The 21,221-nt window shown below is 39.1% G+C and overlaps 1 protein-coding gene across 1 annotated transcript in view; it reads left to right on the plus strand.

Annotated features, from left to right (window-relative positions):
- Nucleotides 1-265: 265 nt before the first annotated feature.
- Nucleotides 266-21,221, plus strand: part of ZNF157 (zinc finger protein 157) — a 30,482-nt gene continuing 9,526 nt past the window's right edge. Inside the window, 1 exon segment of the mRNA XM_052662697.1 lies at nt 266-337. Within this exon segment, the coding sequence (XP_052518657.1) occupies nt 266-337 (72 nt within the window).

Genomic DNA, 21,221 nt, shown 5'->3' on the forward strand with positions numbered 1-21,221 from the left:
CTCATTAGTTTGACTCCAAGTATCATGATTATTTCCATAATCTGCCCTGAATAATGCTCAGAGAGAGAATTGCTGAACTTTGTGGGGTGAATGTGGAATGACACTGATGACATGGATACTGTCCTTTTAGGATTTGTTGGTATCTCTGTGGAGCTGTTGAGCTTTCCCCTTAATGGAGGCTGCAGGATCTTCCATTTATTTTGACTGCAGCCCATATATACACACCTCTCCAGCTTTGGAAGGTGGACTGGTATCCGGAGTCAACATGCCAGCTAATGGGAAATCACCCCAGAGGTTTCCTGCCCTGGTTCCAGGAAAACCTGGTGGATCATTTGAGGTAAGTAAGAGCACCTACTTTTCCCATTTTTCCCTTTTTTTATTTTTTTAGACAAAATTTTTTTTTACTTTAGACAGATTTTAATTTTGAGATAATTGTAGAAAAGGCAGAGGAACCAGAGATCAAATTGCCAACATTTGCTGGATCATTGAAAAAGCAAGAGAGTTCCAGAAAAACATCTGCTTCTGCTTTATTGACTATGCCAAAGCCTTTGACTGTGTGGATCACAGCAAACTGTGGAAAATTCTTAAAGAGATGGGACTACCAGATCACCTGACTCACCTCCTGAAAAATCTGTATGCAGGTCAAGAAGCAACAGTTAGAACTGGACATGGAGCAATGGACTGGTTCCAAATCAGGAAAGGAGTACGTCAAGGCTATATATTGTCACCTTGCTTATTTAACATGTATGCAGAGTACATCATGAGAAATGCTGGACTGGATGAAGCACAAACTGGAATCAAGATTGCCTGGAGAAATATCAATAACCTCAGATATGCAGATGACACCACACTTATGGCAGAAAGCGAAGAAGAACTAAAGAGCCTCTTGATGAAAGTGAGGAGAGTGAAAAAGTTGGCTTAAAATTCAACATTCAGAAAACTAAGTTCATGGCATCTGGTCCCATCACTTTGTGGCAAATAGATGGAGAAACAATGGAAACAGTGACAGACTTCACTTTTTTGGGTCCAAAATCACTGCAGATGGTGACTGCAGCCATGAAATTAAAAGATGCTTGCTCCTTGGAAGAGAAATTGTGACCAACCTAGACAGCATATTAAAAAGCAGAGACATTGCTTTATGAACAAAGGTCCGTGTAATCAAAGCTATGGTTTTTCCAGTAGTCATGTATGGATGTGAGCATTGGACCATAAAGTAAGCTGAGCACCAAGGAACTGATGCTTTTGAACTGTGGTGTTGGAGAAGACTCTTGAGCATCCCTTGGACTGCAAGGAGATTAAGCCAGTCAATTCTAAAGGAAATCAGTCCTGAATAGTCATTGGATTGACTGATGCTGAAGCTGAAACTCCAGTACTTTGGCCACCTGATGCGGAGAGCTGACTCATGTGAAAAGACCCTGATACTGGGAAAGATTGAAGGTGGGAAGGAGAAGGGAACAACAGAGGATGAGATGGTTGGATGGCATCACTGACTCAATGGACATGAGTTTGAGTAAGCTCCAGGAGTTGGTGATAGTCAGAGAAGCCTGGTGTGCTGCAGTCCATGGGGTCGCAAAGAGCCGGACAGGACTGAGCGACTGAACTGAACTGAACTGTAGATTCAATTTACCCAGTTTCCCCCATCATAACATCTTGTAAAATCTTGGTACAATATCACAACTAGGATATTGACATAGAACATTTCCATCATGTTGCCCTTTAATAGCCATGCGCACTTCCCTTCTCCTGCTTTCCCTCCTTAACCCCTGGCAATCCATAATCTGTACTCCAGTTCTATAGTTTTGTTATTTCAAGTGTTATATAAATAGAATCATACAGTATGTAACCTTTTGGGACTGGCTGTTTTTTATTCAGCATAATTCTCTGGAGATCCATCCAGATTGTTGGCATATATGAATAGCTTGTTCCTTTTTATTGCTGAATAACATTCAATGGTATGGATTTATCGCAGTTTGCTTAACCAGTCAATAGTTGAAGGATATCTTGGTTGTTTCCAGTTTTTGGCTGTTACAAATAAGGATGCTATGATTGTGTAAGGTTTTTGTATCAAATGAATGAACATGAGTGCCATTGCCTGATTATATGCTAAGAGCGTTAAAACAATTAAGTGACCTAATTTTTAGTACAGTTTTAGATTTACAGAATAATTGAGATGATAGCATTAGTGTGGTACATTTGTTAAATAAACCAATATTGATATGTTATTATTCAACAGTTTACAGTATGGGTCACTCTTTGTGTTGCATATTCTATGGGTTTTGACAAATACACAATGACATGTTTCCATCATTACAGTTCATACAGGACAGTTTCATCTGTGCTTAGCTGTTCATCTTTCCTCTACCTCTGCCTGAAACTCTGGTAATTACTGACTTTTTTTTACTGTCTCTATAGTTTTGCCATTTCTAAAATGTCATGTATTTGGAGAAGGCAATGGCAACCCACTCCAGTACTCTTGCCTGGAGAATCCCATGGATGGAGGAGCCTGGTGGGCTGCGGTCCATGGGGTCGCTAAGAGTCGGACACGACTGAGCGACTTCACTTTCACTTTTCACTTTCATGCATTGGAGAAGGAAATGGCAACCCACTCCAGTGTTCTTGCCTGGAAAATCCCAGGGACGGAGGAGCCTGGTGGGCTGCCGTCTATGGGGTTGCACAGAGTCGGACGCGACTGAAGTGACTTAGCAGCAGCATGTATTTGGAATCGTATTGTCTGTGGCCTTTTCAGATTGACTTCTTTCACTTAGCAATTTGCATTTAAGGTTCCTCCTTTTTTTTTTAATCACTGAATAATATTCCATTGGAGGGATGTACCACAATTTGCTTACCCATTCACCTATTGAAGGACATCTTGGTTGTTCCCAGTTTTGGATGATTATGAATAAAGCTGCTACAAACATGTATGTACAGAAGTTTTCAGTTCATTTGGATAAATAACTTGGAGTGCAATTGTAGGTCATATGATAACACTTTGTAAGAAGCTGCTAAACTGTCTTCAAAGTTTTTCACTGTTTTCATTTTCACCAGTAACAAATGAACATTCTTGTTTCACATCTTTGCCAGCTTTTGGTATTATCAGTTTTTTGGATTTTAACCATTCTAATAAATGTGTAGTGGTAACTCATTGTTTTAATTTGAAATTCCCTAATGAAAAATGATGTTGAACATGGTTTTACATGCTTATTTCCCATCTGTATATCTTCTTTGGTCAAGTGTCTATTCACATCTTTTGCATATTTTTAATGGGATTGTATGTTTTCTTATTGTTGATTTTAAGAGTGTTTTGTATTGATATATTTTAAATACAAGTCCTTTATCAGATATGTGTTTTGCAAATATTTGCTCCTGTTCTGGGCATGTCTCTTTATTCTCTTAACAGTGCCTTTCAAAGAGCAGAATTTTTTTAATTTTAGTTAAGTCCAATTTGTCAGTTTTTCCTTCATGTAATGTACATTTGGTGTTATATTTTAAAACATTGCCAAACCCAAAGTCACTTAGACTTTCTCCTGTTATTTGCAGTTGCTTACATTCTTTTTGGCTGCACCATACAGTTGACAAGATCTCATTTCCCTGACCAGGGATTGAACCTGGGCCACAGCAATAAAAGCCTGGAATCCTAACTACTAGGCCACCAGGGAACTCCCTATTTTGCAGAAGTTTTATTTTTTCGCATTTTGCATATAGGTCTAAGATCCATTTAGAGTTAATTTTTGTGAAAGTTGTAAGGACTTGGTCTGGATGTGTGTGTGTGTGTGTGTGTGTGTGTGTGTGTGGATATTGAAGTGTTTCAATGACATTTATTGAAAAGGCTATCCTTTCTCCACTGAATTGCCTTTGTTTCTTTGTCAAAGATCAGTAGTCTGTTTTTGTGTGGGTCTATTTCCTTGCTCTTTATTTGTTCCATTGACAAATTTGTCCATTTTTCTTTTACCAGTATCACACTTTTACTTATTTATTTTTAAATTGAGGTATAAGTGACTTACAATATTATATTAGTTTCAGATATACAACATAATGATTTGATATTTGTATGTACTGTTAAATGATCACCATAAGTCTAGTTGACATCCATCACCATACAGCTTTCAAATATGCAATACAACAAGATTATTGTCTGTAGTCACCATGCTGTACATTACATCCCCATGACTTATTTATTTTTAGCTGAAAATTTGTGCCTTTTGACTCCCTTCATGCATATTACCCCCTCCTCTCACCTCAGGCAACCACCAACCTGTTCTCTAAATCTATGAGCTTGGTTGTTTTTTTTTTTTTTTTTTGTTTTAGATTCTACATATAAGTGAGATCATACACTATTTATCATTCTCTATCCTACTTATTTCAGTTAGCGTAATGCCCTCAGGTCCTGTCCAAGTTGTTGCAAACAGCAGGATGTCCTTGCTCATGGATGAATACTATTTCATTGTGTATGTGTATATATCTATATCTATCTCATGTTTTCTTTATCCATTCATCTTTTGGGTGGACACTTAGGTTGCTTCCATATCTTGCCTATTCTAAATAATGCTGCAGTGAACATGGGAGTACAGATATCTTTTCAAGTGAGTATTTTCATTTTTTTCAGATAAATACCCAGTAATGGAATTGCTGGATCATATGATTGTTCCATTTTTAATTTTTTGAAGTATCTCCATACTGTTTCACATAGTGACTGCACCAATTTGCATTCTCACCAACGGTGCACAAGGGTTCTCTTTTCTCTGTGTCCTCACCAACGCTTGTCATTTGTTGTCCTTTTGATAATTTTTAGCATCCTAAGAGGTGTGAGGTGATAGCTCACTGTGGCTTTGATTTGCATTTCATTGACGATCAGTGATGTTGAGCATTTTTTCATGTACCTATTGGCTATCTGTATGACTTCTTTGGAAAAATGTCTATTCAGATCCTTTGTCCCTTTTTAAATTGGATTGTTTGTTTTTTGCTATTGAGTTATATGAGTTCTTTATATATTTTGGATATTAACCCCTTATCAGATATGTGATTTGCAAATGTTTTTTTCCCATTCAGTAGGTTGCCTTTTCATTTTGTTGATAGTTTCCTTTGCTGTGCAGAAGAATTTTAGTTTGATGTAGTCCCGCTTGTTTATTTTTGCTTTTATTACCTTTGCTTTTGGAGTCAGATCCAAAAAATCATTTCCAAGACTGATGTCAGGGAACTTACTGCCCATACATTCTAGGAGTTTTTATGGTTTCAGGTCTTACATTCAACTCTTTAATCCATTTCAAGTTAATTTTTTGTATGGTGTAAGATAGTGCTCTGAAGTTTCATTTTTTTGCATGTGGCTGTCCAGTTTTCCTAATACTATTTTTTGGAGATATTGTTCTTTTCCCATTACATATTCTTGGCTTCTTTGTCATAAATTAATTCACCACGTATGTATGGGTTTATTTCTGGGCTCTCTATTCCATTCTGTTGTTGTGTCTGTTTTTATACTAGTACCATATTTTTTTTATTCACTAAATTTATTTAATTTTAATTTTTTAATTGAAGTGAAGTTGATTTACAATATTGTGTTAGTTTCAGGTGTACAGCACAGTGATTCAGTTATATATGTGTGTGTGTGTGTATGTGTGTGTATAAATATGTATAATTTTTTTCAGATTCTTTTCCCTTATAGGTTGTTTCAAAATACTGAGTATAGTTCCCTGTGCTATACAGTAGGTCCTTATTGGTTATCTGTTTTAATCCTAAACTCCTAATTTGTCCCTTCCCCTCTTTCCTCTTTGGTAATCATAAGTTTGTTTTCTACGTCTGTGAGTCTGTTTCTGTTTTGTAAATAAGGTCATTTGTATCTTTTTTTTTTTTTGCCATGCCACAAGGCTTGGAAGATCTCAGGTCCTCAACCAGATATTGAACCCAGGCCATGGCAGTGAAAGTGCTGAGTCTTAACCACTAGGCCACCAGGGAACTCCCTGTATTTTTTTTTTTTTTAGATTCCACATATAAGTGATATCATAGGATATTTGTCTTTGGCTTACTTCACTTAGTATGATAACCTCTAGGTCCATCCATATTGTTTCAAATGACATTATCTCATTCTTTTTCATGGCTGTGTAATATTCTGTTGTATATATACCACATCTTATTTATCCATTCATCTGTCAGTGGATATTTAGTTTGCTTTCATGTCTTGGCTATTATAAGTAGTGCTTCAGTGAACATTGGGGTGCATGTATCTTTTTGAATTATAGTTTTCTCCCTTACTGTTTTGATTATTGTAGCTTTGTAATGTACAGTTGACCCTTGAACAACACAGGTTTGAACTGTGTGGGTCCACTTATAAGTGGATTATTTTAAACAGTAAATACTACAGTACTACACAATCTACAATTAGTTGAAGCTCTGGAAACAGAGAAACTGGGGTTAAGGGGGAACCAAGTTTACAGTGGGCTAAATGTAAATTCTACAGGGATTTTCAATTGCACAGTGCACTGATACTCCAGTCCCTCATTGTTCAAGAGTTTGAAATTGGATAGTGTGATGCCTCCAGTGTTGTTCTTCTTTTTCAAGATTGCCAGTGTGTTTCAGTACTTATGTCTTGCTTTTTTGGTTTGTTAGATTTATAATTAAGCATTTCATACTTCTGAGTAATTATCAATGGTTTCATAGTTTTTTGCCTTGGAGTCCACATTTTCATTGCTAACATATAAAAATACACTTGGTTTTTGTGTGGTTTTCTATGCTTCCTATGATGTTGTCATCTGAAAATAGGAAAAGTTTAATTTCTTCCTTTTTATTATGTGTGCCTTTTAATTTCTTGCCTTGTTGCACTGGTTAGAACTTCCAGCACTATATTAAATAAGAGTCGTGAGAATGGACATTCTTGTCTTGTTCTTGGTCTTCAGTCTCTTACCATGAAGTACTGGGTTGGTCAAAAAGTTTATTATGGAAAAACCCAAACGAACTTTTTGGCCAACCCAATATAATGTTACCTGTAGTTTTGTTTTAGATGCTCTTTATCGAATTGAGGCAGTTTCTCTGTATTTCTATTCCAGTTTTTGGAGGAATGAATGTTGTATTTCTTCAAGTGTTTTTCTATATTGATTGATATGATCATGTGATTTTTAAAATCCTGTTAGGGGTGGGGTGGGGAGGGAGATGGGAGGGAGGTTCAAGAGGGAGAGGACATATGTATACCTATGGCTGATTCATGTTGATATTTGGTAGAAACCAACAATTCTGTAAAGCAATTATCTTTCAATTAAAAAATAAGAACCTCAAACTTAATAATAATATATATTTATCTTTAATTTAAAAAATCCTGTTAATATGGTGGATTGCATGGATTGGTTTTTGAATATTGAGCCTGTCTTGCATCCCTGGAATAAACCCTAGTTGGTCACAATGTATAATTCCTTTAATATATTAATGAATTATGTTTGCTAATATTTTGTCAAGAATTTTTGCCTCTATATTCACAAGTGCTATTGTTATGTAGGTTTTTTTTTTTGTATTATATTTATCTGATTTTGTAATCAGGGAATGTGTTGGTTTCATGTGGCTGCTGCAACAAATTACCACAAACTTAGTGGCTTAAAACAGTAGAAATTTATCCTCTCATAGTTTTTGAAGGCCAAAAATCCAAAATAAGCATCACTGGGCCCAAATCAAGGTGTTGCCAGGGCTTACTCCCTGCAGAGGCTCTGGGGAATCTGTTCCCTGCCTCTTCCAGCTTTTGGGGGCTGCAACTATCCCTTGGCTTGTGGCTTCATCCCTTCATTTTCATGGTCAGCATCCTCAAATCTCTCTCTACTGTCTTCACATCACTGCTTTCTGTGTGCATCAGATCTTCTTTGGCCTCCCTCTCCTAAAGGATATTTGTTACATTTAGAAGCTGCATGGATAATCCAAGATACTCTCCTTATCTGAAGATTCTTAATCACATCTACAAAGACCTTTATATTTTTGCCATATAAGGTGATATTGATGGCTTCCAAGGATTAGGATGTGGATGTCTTTTGGGGGCCTCTTTTTACCTATTCAAGGAAAATACTAGCTTCATAGAATGAGTATGAAAGAGTTATTTCCTCTTTTGTTTCCTGCAAGAGATTATATAGTTGTGTTAATTTTTTGTTAAAACGTTTGGTAAAATTCTCCAGGGAAACCGTTTGGCCAGAAATACCTTTTTTGGGGGTTGAGTTTCATTTTTTTTTTTTTAATTTTTATTGGAGTATAATTGCTTTAAAATGTTGTGTTAGTTTCTGCTGTACAGCAAAGTGAATCAGTTATAAAATACATATCATAGACCTACTATTTTTAGATTCTTTGGTGAATTTTAAATTATGGATAAATTTTCCTTAATAGTTATAGGGCTACTCAAATTATCTGTTTCATATTGGATGACTTGTGTTTATTTGTGTTTTTTTTTTATGAATTGTTTCATTTCATCTAAGTTATAAGTGCAGAATTATTCACTGCTGTTGTTTAGTCACTAAGTCATGTCTGACTGTTGCAACCCCATGGACCGTAGCCTGCCAGGCTCCTCTGTCCATGAGGTTTCCCAGGCAAAAATACTGGAGTGGGTTGCCATTGCCTTCTCCAGGGGACCTTGCCAGATCAGAGGTCAAACCATGTCTCCTGCATTGCAGGAGAAAGACTGAGCACAAATTATCCTCTGATTGTATAATTAACTCATCTGACCCAGAGTCAAATTACTCAGTGGTATACCAGTTACTTTGTATGGGCTTAAGCATTTTTGACCAAAATACTTCTAAACAAAATATGATATCTGAGAGCACAGGGATACTTGGTACATAAAATGCTACGTAAGAAAGCTGATGGAAGGTAGTTGTGTCAGACCTTTAGATTCTTTTGTTTTTAATTGAAGTATAGGACTTCCTTGGTGGTGCAGAGGATAAGAATTTGCCTGTAAGTGCAGAGGACATAGGTTTGATCCCTGGTCTGGGAAGATTCCACATGTTGTGGAGCAACTAAGTCCATGTTTCAAAACTACTGAGCTCGTTCCCTAGAGCCCACAAGGTGCAACTACAGAGCCTGTGTGCTGCGACTACTGAAGTCAACGTGCCTAGGGCCTGTGCTCTGCAACAAGAGAAGCCACCGCAGTGAGAAGCCCACACACCACAACGAAGAGTAGTCCCTGCTCACCGCAATGAGAGAAGGCCCACACAAAGCACAGTCAAAAATAAAATTTAAAATCTATTGTTATAAATAGATAAGTTAAAATTGAAGTTGATTTACAATATTGTGTTAGTTCCTGATGTGTAGCAAAGTGATTCAGTTTCATGTATATATATTATATATATATATATTTTTTCATTACAAGATTGCATTATTATAAGATATTGAATATAGTTTCCTTTGCTATACAGTAGGACCTTGTTTATCTATATTACATATAAGACCTTTAGATTCTTTAGGCTTCTAACAGTTGGTTGCTATATGCAAGGGCTTCACAGCCTGTTCCTTATTTTATCTCTTGACTTTTCTGATTTAGACAGTTTTAACCACATACACTAAACAGTATTAAAGACACTTTAAATAAAGATTAATTGGAAAACATAAAGTAATCCTACATCCAGTAGAATTTCGGATGAATTAAATTGTAAGAGAAATGCAGTACTTATTGCACATATTGTACCAGTCTCGCACCGTCATGGGGAGTCCATGCACATGGAATTTGCATTCCAAGTATTTTCATCTTGACCATCATTGAGTCCTTAATCTATCTCCCTTCCTTTTTGAAGTCTTCTGCCTGCTTTTCTGACACTCCTTTCTGGCTGGTTCTGTTTTTCTCTGAGTTGCTAGATGGTACAGTTTGAGGGTTCTGATGATGTTATCAAAGAAGTCTGAGCAGGAAGAGCATTACTGAATAAGAAATTGCTAATCAGTGTCAAGATGACAAAGTATGGATAAAGTACTGTCTCCAGCAGTGTGCAAATGTCTCCAGTGAGAGAGTGCATCGTAAATGCAGTTGACCTTTTTGAGTATGCAGCAAACAGCCATGCTTTTTCTCCAGGAGCATCCAGAGGGAACTGACTTATAAAGAAAGAAAGGAAGAACCGTCAAGAAGACAGAATTGAGTTACTGCAGCAGTGTTTCTTTTTCTAGCATAAGTTTTCCCTTTTGAATTCCACTTTTGCCTGTTGTCAGCAAACATTCTGTTCAGAATGCCCAAAGACATCAAGAGAGCTACTGCTTTTTTGTGATTCAGACATAACTTACTTTTTTTTCAGGCCCTTATACAAATATGGCCTTCTGTGGGGTCATTTGATAGAGAGGAACTAGCAATGTTTGCAGATGTGGAACATGCATCCTGCGTAATCCAAGTGACCTGCTCAGGTGCTGCATTTCTTAGTAGCAGGGGTTGGCAATAGCAGTTCATTTTTTGTTGCCTGTGGAATGTCATGTGTGTCATGTTGTTTAGTCACTAAGTCGTGTCTGACTGTTGCAACCCCATGGACCATAGCCTGCCAGGCTCCTCTGTCCATGAGGTTTCCCGGGCAAAAATACCGGAGTGGGTTGACATTGCCTTCTCCAGGGGACCTTGCCAGATCAGAGGACTACTACCCAGAATAGTCCTAAGAATTTCACCATTCAAGTGGGCCCTTAGATTTTTGTTGGATTTATCAACTAACCTCTGCTGATTCTATGTGTCCCTATTGCATTTAAGTCAATCTTAGCAGTTTCTGATCTTCAGTTTCTAATATCATCATGTTATCATTGCTGTAGTATATTATTAAATATACTTGGGACCTGCATCAAGTCCAGATCCCTTCTAACTAAATTATTTTTATATAAATTTGTTTGTTTTAATTGGAGGCTAATTACTTTACAATATTGTATTGGTTTTGCCATACATCAAAATGAATCTGCCACGGGTGTACACGTGTTCCCCATCCTGAACCCCCCTCCCTCCTCCCTCCCCATCCCTTCCCTCTGGGTTATCCCAGTTCACCAGCCCCAAGCATCCTGTATCATGCATCGAACCTGGACTGGCGATTCGTTTCACATATGATATTATACATGTTTCAATACCATTCTCCCAAATCATCCCACCCTCCCTCTTCCACAGAGTCCAAAAGTCTATTCTATACATCTGTGTCTCTTTTGCTGTCTCGCATAGAGGGTTATCATTACCATCTTTCTAAATTCCATATATATGCGTTAGTATACTGTATTGGTGTTTTTCTTTCTGGCTTACTTCACTCTGTATAATAGGCTCCAGTTTCATCCACTTCATTAGAACTGATTCAAATGCATTCTTTTTAATAGCTGAATAATACTCCATTGTGTATATGTACCACAGCTTTCTTATCCGTTCATCTGCTGATGGACATCTAGGTTGCTTCCATGTCCTGACTATTGTAAACAGTGCTGTGATGAACATTGGGGTACACGTGTCTCTTTCAATTCTGATTTCCTCGGTGTGTATGCCCAGCAGTGAGACTGCTGGGTCATATGGCAGTTCTATTTCCAGTTTCTTAAGGAATCTCCACGCTGTTCTCCATAGTGGCTTAGTACGTTTGCATTCCCACCAACAGTGTAAGAGGCTTCCCTTTTCTCCACACCCTCTCCAGCATTTATTGCTAGTAGACTTTTTGATAGCAGCCATTCTGACTGGCGTGAGATGGTACCTCAGGGTGGTTTTGATTTGCATTTCTCTGATAATGAGTGATGTTGAGCATCTTTTCATGTGTTTGTTAGCCATCTGTATGTCTTTGGAGAAATGTCTGTTTAGTTCTTTGGCCCATTTTTGATTGGGTCATATATTTTTCTGGAATTGAGCTGCAGGAGTTGTTTGTATATTTTTGAGATTAGTTCTTTGTCAGTTGCTTCATTTGCTATTATTTTCTCCCATTCTGAAGGCTGTCTTTTCATGTTGCTTATAGTTTCCTTTGTTATGCAGAAGCTTTTAATTTTAATTAGGTCCCATTTGTTTATTTTTGCTTTTATTTCCAATATTCTTGGAGGTGGGTCATAGAGGATCCTGCTGCGATTTATGTTGGAGAGTGTTTTGCCTATGTTCTCCTCTAGGAGTTTTATAGTTTCTGGTCTTACATTTAGATCTTTAATCCATTTTGAGTTTATTTTTGTGTATGGTGTTAGAAAGTGTTCTAGTTTCATTCTTTTACAAGTGGTTGACCAGTTTTCCCAGCACCACTTGTTAAAGAAATTATCTTTTCTCCATTGTATATTCCCTTCTAACTAAATTATGACAGTTGAATTATGAAGCTGTTGAATTCAATAACATTTTGGCAGTACAGTAAATGTAAATTAGGACCTTTTTACATGAAAGCAAACTACAATTGACTCTTTTCCTATGTTGAGATAAAGGAAAAAAACATTTGCAGGATCAGTCACTGAGAACCGCTTTCCTTTAGCTTCGGTATTTTTCTACTCTGAAACCAAATTAGGAACTACTGATGATACTGGTGATACTAATTAATTATTGATGGTCTGCTGTTAGTCTCCCTGAGCCATCCACCTTTTTCATGTGCCACCCAGGAACACACACTAGCAACTACATTTGCTATTTTAGTTATTCCAATTACTAAGGGATGACTGAGTCTTAAACTAAAATAAATGCAAATATAGAGATAAACGCAGGTGAAAAGGGAGGGTTCTGAGCACACATGGTAAAATAAATAAAACAGAGCTTGTACGTACTTACTTCACTTTTAGTTTTTGATGGTATATATATATTTTAAAAACCTATTTAAGAATTCACCTGAATTCAAACCATGTAGTCAAAACTATGGTGTTTTCAGTAGTCATGTATGGATGTGAGAGTTGGACTATAAAGAAAGCTGAGCGCCAAAGAATAGATGCTTTCAAACTGTGGTGCTGGAGAAGACTCTTGAGAGTCCCTTGGACTGCAAGGAGATCCAACCAGTCCATTCTAAAGAAAATCAACCCTGAATATTCATTGGAAGGACTGATGCTGAAGCTGAAGCTCCAATACTTTGTCCACCCGATGCAAAGAGTCGACTCATTCAAAAAGACTATGATGCTGGGAAAGATTGAGGGCAGGAGGAAAAGGGGATGACAGAAGATGAGATGGTTGAATGGCATCATCAACTCAATGGACCTGAGTTTGAGCAAACTCCAGAAGATAGTGAAGAACAGTCCATGGTGTTGGAAAGAGTTGGACATGACTGAGTGACTGAACAAGACAGAAGTATTCCCCTGTCAGATATAATATCCATCTGAGGAATTCATTTAGATGAAGGAGATGTACTTCACTTGAAATCTATTCAAATATTCCTATTTTCCTGCAAACTTTCACTTTAATTCCATCAACTGTTGCATCCCTGTAGCCTTCTAACCTAACTGTGGCCCTTGTTAGAACTTGACCAACAGATTTTGAAATCACAGTGCATTATTCTTCCATGTCAAAGAGTCCCAGAAAAGTTTCTTCTCTGCCTTTTGACCATTTACCTACATATGTCCATACAGCCTTTGGGTGCCCATCTGGGTGTTGAGCCTGGCTAGAGACTAAGATAAACCATGAGTTCATACTGATAATAAATGCTTGAATGAGGGAGACAGGAAAGCTCTTCTTTAAGGTCCAATGCCAAATAGTATGGAGAAAGAAATGGAAACCTACTCCGGTATTCTTGCCTGGAGAATCCCATGGATAGAGGACCCTGGTGGACTACAGTTCATGGGGTTGCAAGGAGTTAGACAGGCCTGAGCAACTAAGCATGCATGCACTCCAAATAGTAATATGGAACAAATGACGGAGTTAGAAAAATAACTTTTTGCAACCACTGTAGTTAATAATAACTGAGCCAAGAAAGAATCACTGATGGATGCCAAAGCTATTGGATGAAAGTTTAATGAGGAACAAAGTGTTTACATAGTTTCAAGGTATATTCCTACAGATTACTCACTTATTACATAGGGACATTGGTAACTATACAGTGGAGAAACCTGGTAAACACTATCTTAATAGAAACATAAAAATTTTAATTTGAAAAGTCCTCATAATCTCATCTTTTGGAGATAATCAGTCTTAACAATTCAGTACATATCCTTCCCCTTCATGGATCACAGCCTTGTGGTGAAGGGGCTAGCATAACTCAATGAAGCTATGAGCCATGCCATGCAGGGCCGCCCAAAATGTATGGGTTATTGTGAAGAGTTCTGACAAAACATGGTCCACTGGAGGAGGAAATAGCAAACCACTCCAGTATTCTTCCTGCGAGAACCCCATAAACAGTATGAAAAGGCAAAAAGATATGACACTGGAAGATGAGCTCCCCCTAGGTTGGAAGGTGTTCAATATGCTATTGAGGAAGAACAGAGGGCAATTATAGGAATTCTGAAGTTTTTTCTGGATGTGACTATCTTATTATTCCAGAGACATTTGTTCAGAAGCTTATCCATTCCTCACTGAATATTCTTGACACTTTTGTCAGACATCAATTGATCATATATGTGTGAATCTATTCCTAAATTCTATTTTGTCTCATGTATATCTTTACAAAAATACTACACTGTTTTGAAAACTATAGCATTATAAGTCTTGAAATGAGATAATGTAAGTCCTCTTTTTTCTTCTTTTTCAAAATAGTTTCATTTATTCTAAATCATGTGGTTTTATTTCTTTATTAATTTTAGAATAAGCTTGTCAATTTTTAATTATTAAATTTCTTTATTGATTATAATTAGCGTTATGTCATATTTCTATTTTAAGATTGTTTTCTTTGTGTGCTAGTATATGATCATGCTCCATGTACACCTGAGAAAAAGTATATTCTGTATGATCTGGATGTAGTGTTTTCTTTCTTTCTCTCTCCCTTTCTTTCCTTCCTTCTTTCCTTCCTCCCCACTCCCTCAAGTCCCACCTTATTGATTAGCTCTTTTATAGCATTACCTATTTCTTTTTTGTTCACTTAATCTGGCCAATTCTATGAATAGTATGTTAAAAGTCTTCCACTAGAGAAAACTTCTATTTCTTCTTGTGTTCCTGTAGTTTTTAGCTTCTGTAGGCTTTTGCTGTGTTACTTTGTACATGCTGCTGCTGCTGCTAAGTCGCTTCAGTCGTGTCCAACTCTGTGCGACCCCGTAGACAGCAGCCCACCAGGCTCCACCATCCCTGGGATTCTCCAGGCAAGAACACTGGAGTGGGTTGCCATTTCCTTCTCCGTGTCGTTCTCTGCTCCCTTCTAACTCAGGACAGGAGTCAAAGTCTTTTCAACAGTCTTCTCATCTCCCTCACTCCAGCATTACCTCTGTGACCTCATCCCTTCACTCACTCCACTTCAGGTACACTGGACTCATGGTTGTTCCTGGTATTTATTATCTTCTCTTACCTTGAGGTTTCAGTTCTCTCATATGTGACCTGCACAGTGAGTCTTCTCTTGACCACTCTATTTTAAATTGGAACCTCCTGTCTTTCCTTTATTTCCCTCCATTGTACCTATCACCATCTAACATATGATAACTTTATTTATTTTGCTTCATTATCTGCCCACCTGCAGAAAAAAGTAAGTCCCATAAGTGGGGGGATGGGGAGAGGGATTTTTCTTTTTTTAATCTTGCTTATTCACTGCTGGACCCTCAGCACCTAGAATAGGTACTTAACATTTGTTGAACCAAAGAATACCATCTCTGCCTTCAGATCTGGAAGGACTGTTATAGGGCAAAGAGAGTAGATAGCAAATAGGATCTGTGTGACTCCCAGGGACTAAGCTAGGCCTATTCCAACTCAACGTAAATAGCGAATTCACTTTCACTTTTCACTTTCATGCATTGGAGAAGGAAATGGCAACCCACTCCAGTGTTGTTGCCTGGAGAATCCCAGGGACGGCAGAGCCTGGTGGGCTGCCATCTATGGGGTTGCACAGAGTCGGACACGATTGAAGCGACTTAGCAGCAGCAGCAGCAGCAGCAGGCGTTAAAACTGCCCCAGGAATCTATGCCAGTGGAGGTGAGTAGGAGCAAGACAGATGATATAGGAAGAATTTAAGCATCAAAAAAGGAAAGGGTAAGGAAAGGACCACAGTCTGAGATTCTGTGTTCTCCAACTCATTTAAGGATGAAGAACCTGAGGCTCTGAGATATGAAGTTTCCATCAATTGCAGGTAGAACAGGGACTAAAATCTTGGTGTCCTAAATTGTAGGACAGTGAAATAATTTTTTCCTTCAATAAAGCAGTATTTTGTGGCAGGGTAACTTCTGGAAATATTCATGTTTATTTATTTGCTCCTCCTCTATATCCCCACACCCCATACCCCCGGCTACATGGAGGTAACCAGGCCCTTAAAAGACCTTTTGCAAGATGGATTTCACAGTGTAGAAAGCCAAAGCAGGCTGACATCACTGAATCTATCATTCTTTTATAAAAGTATGAAAACACCATTGATATATAATCATAAAGGACAAGGAAAAGTCCTGAAAGAAAAAAAAAATGAAGAGGGATCCCTCCTACTCCCAGCCCCACGTGGGAATGGAGAGCTCCTAAGTCTGGGGCAGTAGAGAAGCACAAAAACTGCTTAGGGCAGTGCCTCAAAGATGGGGAGGAGATGGTTTTAAGGTACCCAGAGGGAGGCAGGACCTAGGACCTTGGGGCTCTCAGCTTCACTTCCATCACTGCAGGCATGGAAAATGAGGATATCAGTGATGACTGAATAGATTAGAGATTATTTGCCCTTGCCTAATTTCTGGGTAATACAAGTACCCCTTGGATTCCAGTGCCAACCTTAAGTGGGTCCCCAGTCATGAAAAACATGGAATTTTCTGCTTCTCTGCTAGAATGGGAGGTTTGGAGTCAGAATTCAGTTACTTTAAATAAAACAAACAAGGACTATTTTCTTGCCCGCCCACATCTGAGGTTGTGGATGGACACAGATGTCCATTCCATTTTCTGCCTCTTGAAGGACATAAATATTAATTTTAATCACAGCATTTGTGGACAGACAGAGCACGCACTTCCTGTTGGCACTGGGTTCTACATAGGAGCCCATTGGAAATCTCATGAGGTTCTCCGTGGGCTGAGAGAAAATATGTTCAGGCATCCAGAGGGAGGAAGTGGAAAAGCAGGAGAGAAACGGAAGGAACAGAGGAGAGTAGCCTTCAAGAGCCCATCAGACAGCAATTATTCTTCCAGAAAATGAGACTGTTTCTCACTGTGACTGTTAAGTGATTTGCAATAACTCTTCATGAGGAAATGCTCCAACTGATGGTGAAGGTCTGAGTGGCCAGATGCCAGTTCTCCAAGCTCACATCTATTGCTTCACTCTGCTAGTCATCTTTTTTTCCCCAGGCTGCTTATTCGCAGGTTTAAATGGGAGAAGGGATAGGCCCACCTGGCTGGGAACAATTCCCAGAGATCCAAGGCTAGAGGTGGGAATGGGGGAAAGTAGTTGCTCCCTGGGCTCACAAGGGCCTCCGACCTGGGCTTGGAGCTGGGAAGCTTGGCTGGGCTCAGTGGGATAAAGAGACAGCCAGAGGTCCAGTTTAGCTTTCGGGTGCTCTGACTTTGGGCCTGCTGCCGAGATTCAACCCCTAGAACCCCAACGTACATCGAAACAGCAGCTTCACTACAAGTGCAACAGAAAAAGCAGGAGATTTGAAATCTAATGACCTGGTTGTGTGAATTTTGGCAAGGGTCTTAACCTTTCTGAGGCTCTGTTTTCTTATCTGAAAATGCAGATACAATAATGTCAACCTCATGTAGTTAAGATACACATTACACAAGATAATGCAGTTAAAGTGTCTAGTGCCTGGCACATATCAATTATATTATTTATTTTGTGCTTGGAAAATTAGTAGCAGTACTCTCTTACACCACATCTTTCACCCCAGCCTGCCCATCCTCTTACCCATCCTGACTTGCAGTCAGTATTCTAGATCACCACGAGCAAGTCATTTCGCTTCTCACTGCCTCCATGTCCTTATCTGTAAAGTTGGGATAAAGTCATCCATTCTGCCCAACTGCTTCAGAAAATAATGGAGATAGAAGGAATTTGCAGACTAGAAAGTGCTACCTCAGGCCACTTGTTCCTATTGGCTAGGTCTGGCCCACAAAAATCATACAGGCCAAAGTCTAGGAATTATCCAGAGAGAAGAGGAACACAGTCACTGGGGCCCAGAATCCAGTCAGGGTAGAGGCAGTAGAGAGCTAGCAGCTTGTCGACAGCATCCTCCAAAAGACTTGCACACATGTCTCTTGTCTATCAGATTTCCATCTGCTCTAAACAGAAATGAGAAACAAAGAAGGGCCATTCACTACGCACAACCCCAGCGCCCAAGCAGGCCAGAGAATAGCACTAGAGCTGACCAAGGCAGTTTTCTTGATGATCTAAGAAAGGTCTTTAGAGGTTCCCTCCACCAATGGCTCGCTCCAGTATTGCTAAGGACTCCCCAGGGGGTCACAGCGAAGGTAGCCATTAGTCAGAGTAGAACAGTCACACTGGGAACCACAACAGAACTTCCCCCAAGTCCAACTGAATTAGAATAGGGTGGGGCGTGCTGGACTTAGGTAGTTGACAAAATTCCGTAGGTCACTTGGGGGTAGCCCAGTCTTCTGTCTTACATATGGAAACTAGTCTAGTCAAATCTATGCCCATGTGCTGTGTGTGTGTGCATGGTCACTCAGTCATGTCCAACTCTTTGCTATACTTTGGACTATAGCCCACCAGATTCCTCTGTTCATGGGGATTCTCCAGGCAAGAACACTGGAGCAGGTTACCATTTCCTCCCCCAGGAGATCTTTCTGACCCAGGGATCAAACTCTCATCTCCCGCATTGCAGGAAGATTCTTTACCTGCTGAGCCATCAGGGAAGCCTAACGTATGCCCATGCCACCCATATATTATTACTGGGGAAACTGAGACTCATAAGGAGAATGGATTTCCTCACTGATTAATGAGGGGCAAAAATTATAGCAGAAATCTAAGCCTCCCTGACCCCCATGAATTTCCCACGGATGTAATAAGGCCTTTCCAGAAGGTATTGCCCCAAAAGTCCCCTGAGCAACTATGCTTCCTTTCATGAGAGCCCAGGACAGAGAATTCCATTTCTATACATCATTATCAACTTCCCTCCCAGAATGTTCCTTTTTCCCTCTTGCTAATTTGTATCTATTTTGGCTTTGCTTGATTCATGAGGTCCTGGGGCCAGTAAGCATCTTAGTCTGAAAAGGGGCCCCAAGGAGCCTAGGAGCACTATCCACAGCACATTCAAGCAGCTATTCTAGTCCTCCTGGCTTGGACATGGCAACTGGGCAGAACTCAAGGAAGCCAACAGATGCCAGACATGCTTGCTTACTAAGGACGAATGGTAAGAGTTTGGATTGGAGAAATCTGAGCCATTAACACAGTCACCTTCTCCTAGTTGATGGCACGGGTAATAGAAAGGGGGAGAGTGATTACTGCTTAGGCTAGAAAAGGCCTGGAAATCAGGATATGACCTAGGTGACTGAGTTATTGCTGTGGTACACCTCTGGTGCCAACAGATGAGATGACTTGCAATAGGGCAGAAGCCACATGCTCCCCACTCAGACCCACAATTAAATAGGTGGGGCAGTCTGGCCAGCGTCTCTGCCCATAGGCCTGAGATCTAGAAATTTACAAATATCTTTATTTTTATATCTTTGTTGTGAACAGGGCTTTTAACATTACAAAGTATCCTTTATCTCATATAATTGCTTTTGGAATTCTACTTTGTCTGGTATCAGGATTTCAATTCCTGCTTTTATATCATTTTCATTTGGTAAATCTTTGTCCATCTCTTTAATTTTAGCCTTTTTGAAAGACTGTTTTAAGCATGCCTCTTGTATACAGCATTGTGTTGGGTTTTGGTTTAACAAGGCAATGTGAAAATCTATTTCTTTTAATAGATGAAGTAAGCCTATTCACATTTATTTGTATTACTATTTGTAATATAATTAATACAAAATGTCCTCAACTTTCTTGTTTTATCTTATGATGTAATTACAGTGTGTAAATGTTATATTTACTGTGTTTCTTTCTCTATTGTTTCCTCTAAATGTTTTTGGTAGTTAGGAAGGTTTGTATTTTTATGCTGGTAGTTGTGATTAGTTGCTCAGTTGTGTCTGATTCTTTACGATCCCATGGACCATAGCCCACCATGGGATTCTCCAGGCAAGAATACTGGCGTGGGTAGCCATTCCCTTCTCCAGGGGATCTTCCTGGCCCAGGAATCAAATCCAAGCCTCCTTCATTGTCTAAGCCACCAGGGAAGCCCATTCTGGTGGTTACCTTTGTATGTATCTCTTCTGTGGTATTCTTACTCAACCCTTTTATCTTTTTATTTACATATTTATTTATAAAATTGTATATATTTAAGATGTACAACATGATTTGCTATGCATATACATAGTGAAATGATTACTGCAGTTAAACTAATTAACTTATCATCTCATTACAGTTACCATTTTGTGTGTGTGATGAGTACACCTGAAATTTGCTCTCTTAGCATATTTCCATTGTTCAGTATAATATTATTAAATATAGTCATCATGCTTGTATATTAGATCTCTAGACTTTATTTATTCTCCATAAATGTAACTTTGTCTCTTTGACCAATATCTCTCCCCTTTCCCCCATACCCTTGGTGACCACCATTCTCTCTGCTTCTGAGTTTGACTTTTTTTTTTAGATTCCACATATTAGTGAGATCATACAGTATTTGTCTTTCTGTCTAACTTATTTCACTTAGTGTAATGTCCTCCAGGTTCATCCCTGTTGTTGCAAATGGCAGGATTTACTTCTTTTCCATGACTGAATAATATTCCATTGTTTATATACCGGGAGAAGGCAATGGCACCCCACTCCAGTGCTCTTGCCTGGAAAATCCCATGGATGGAGGAGCCTGGTAGGCTGCAGTCCATGGGGTCGCTAAGAATCAGACAGGACTGAGCGACTTCACTTTCAATTTTCACTTTCATGCACTGGAGAAGGAAATGGCAACCCACTCCAGTGTTCTTGCCTGGAGAATCCCAGGGATGGGGGAGCCTGGTGGGTTGCCATCTATGGGGTCGCACAGAGTCGTACACGACTGAAGCGACTTAGCAGCAGCAGCAGCAGCAGCAGCAGCAGTTTATATACCAGATCTTTATCCATACATCTATTGATGGACCCTTAGGTTGTTTCCATATCTTGGCTATTGCAAATAATGCTGCAGTGAATATTTGGGATAGTGATTTCCTTTCCTTCAGATATATTCCCAGAAGTGGGACTGATGGATCATAT

This window comes from Budorcas taxicolor, chromosome X (genome assembly GCF_023091745.1).
Source record: "Budorcas taxicolor isolate Tak-1 chromosome X, Takin1.1, whole genome shotgun sequence".
Lineage (NCBI taxonomy): Eukaryota > Metazoa > Chordata > Mammalia > Artiodactyla > Bovidae > Budorcas > Budorcas taxicolor.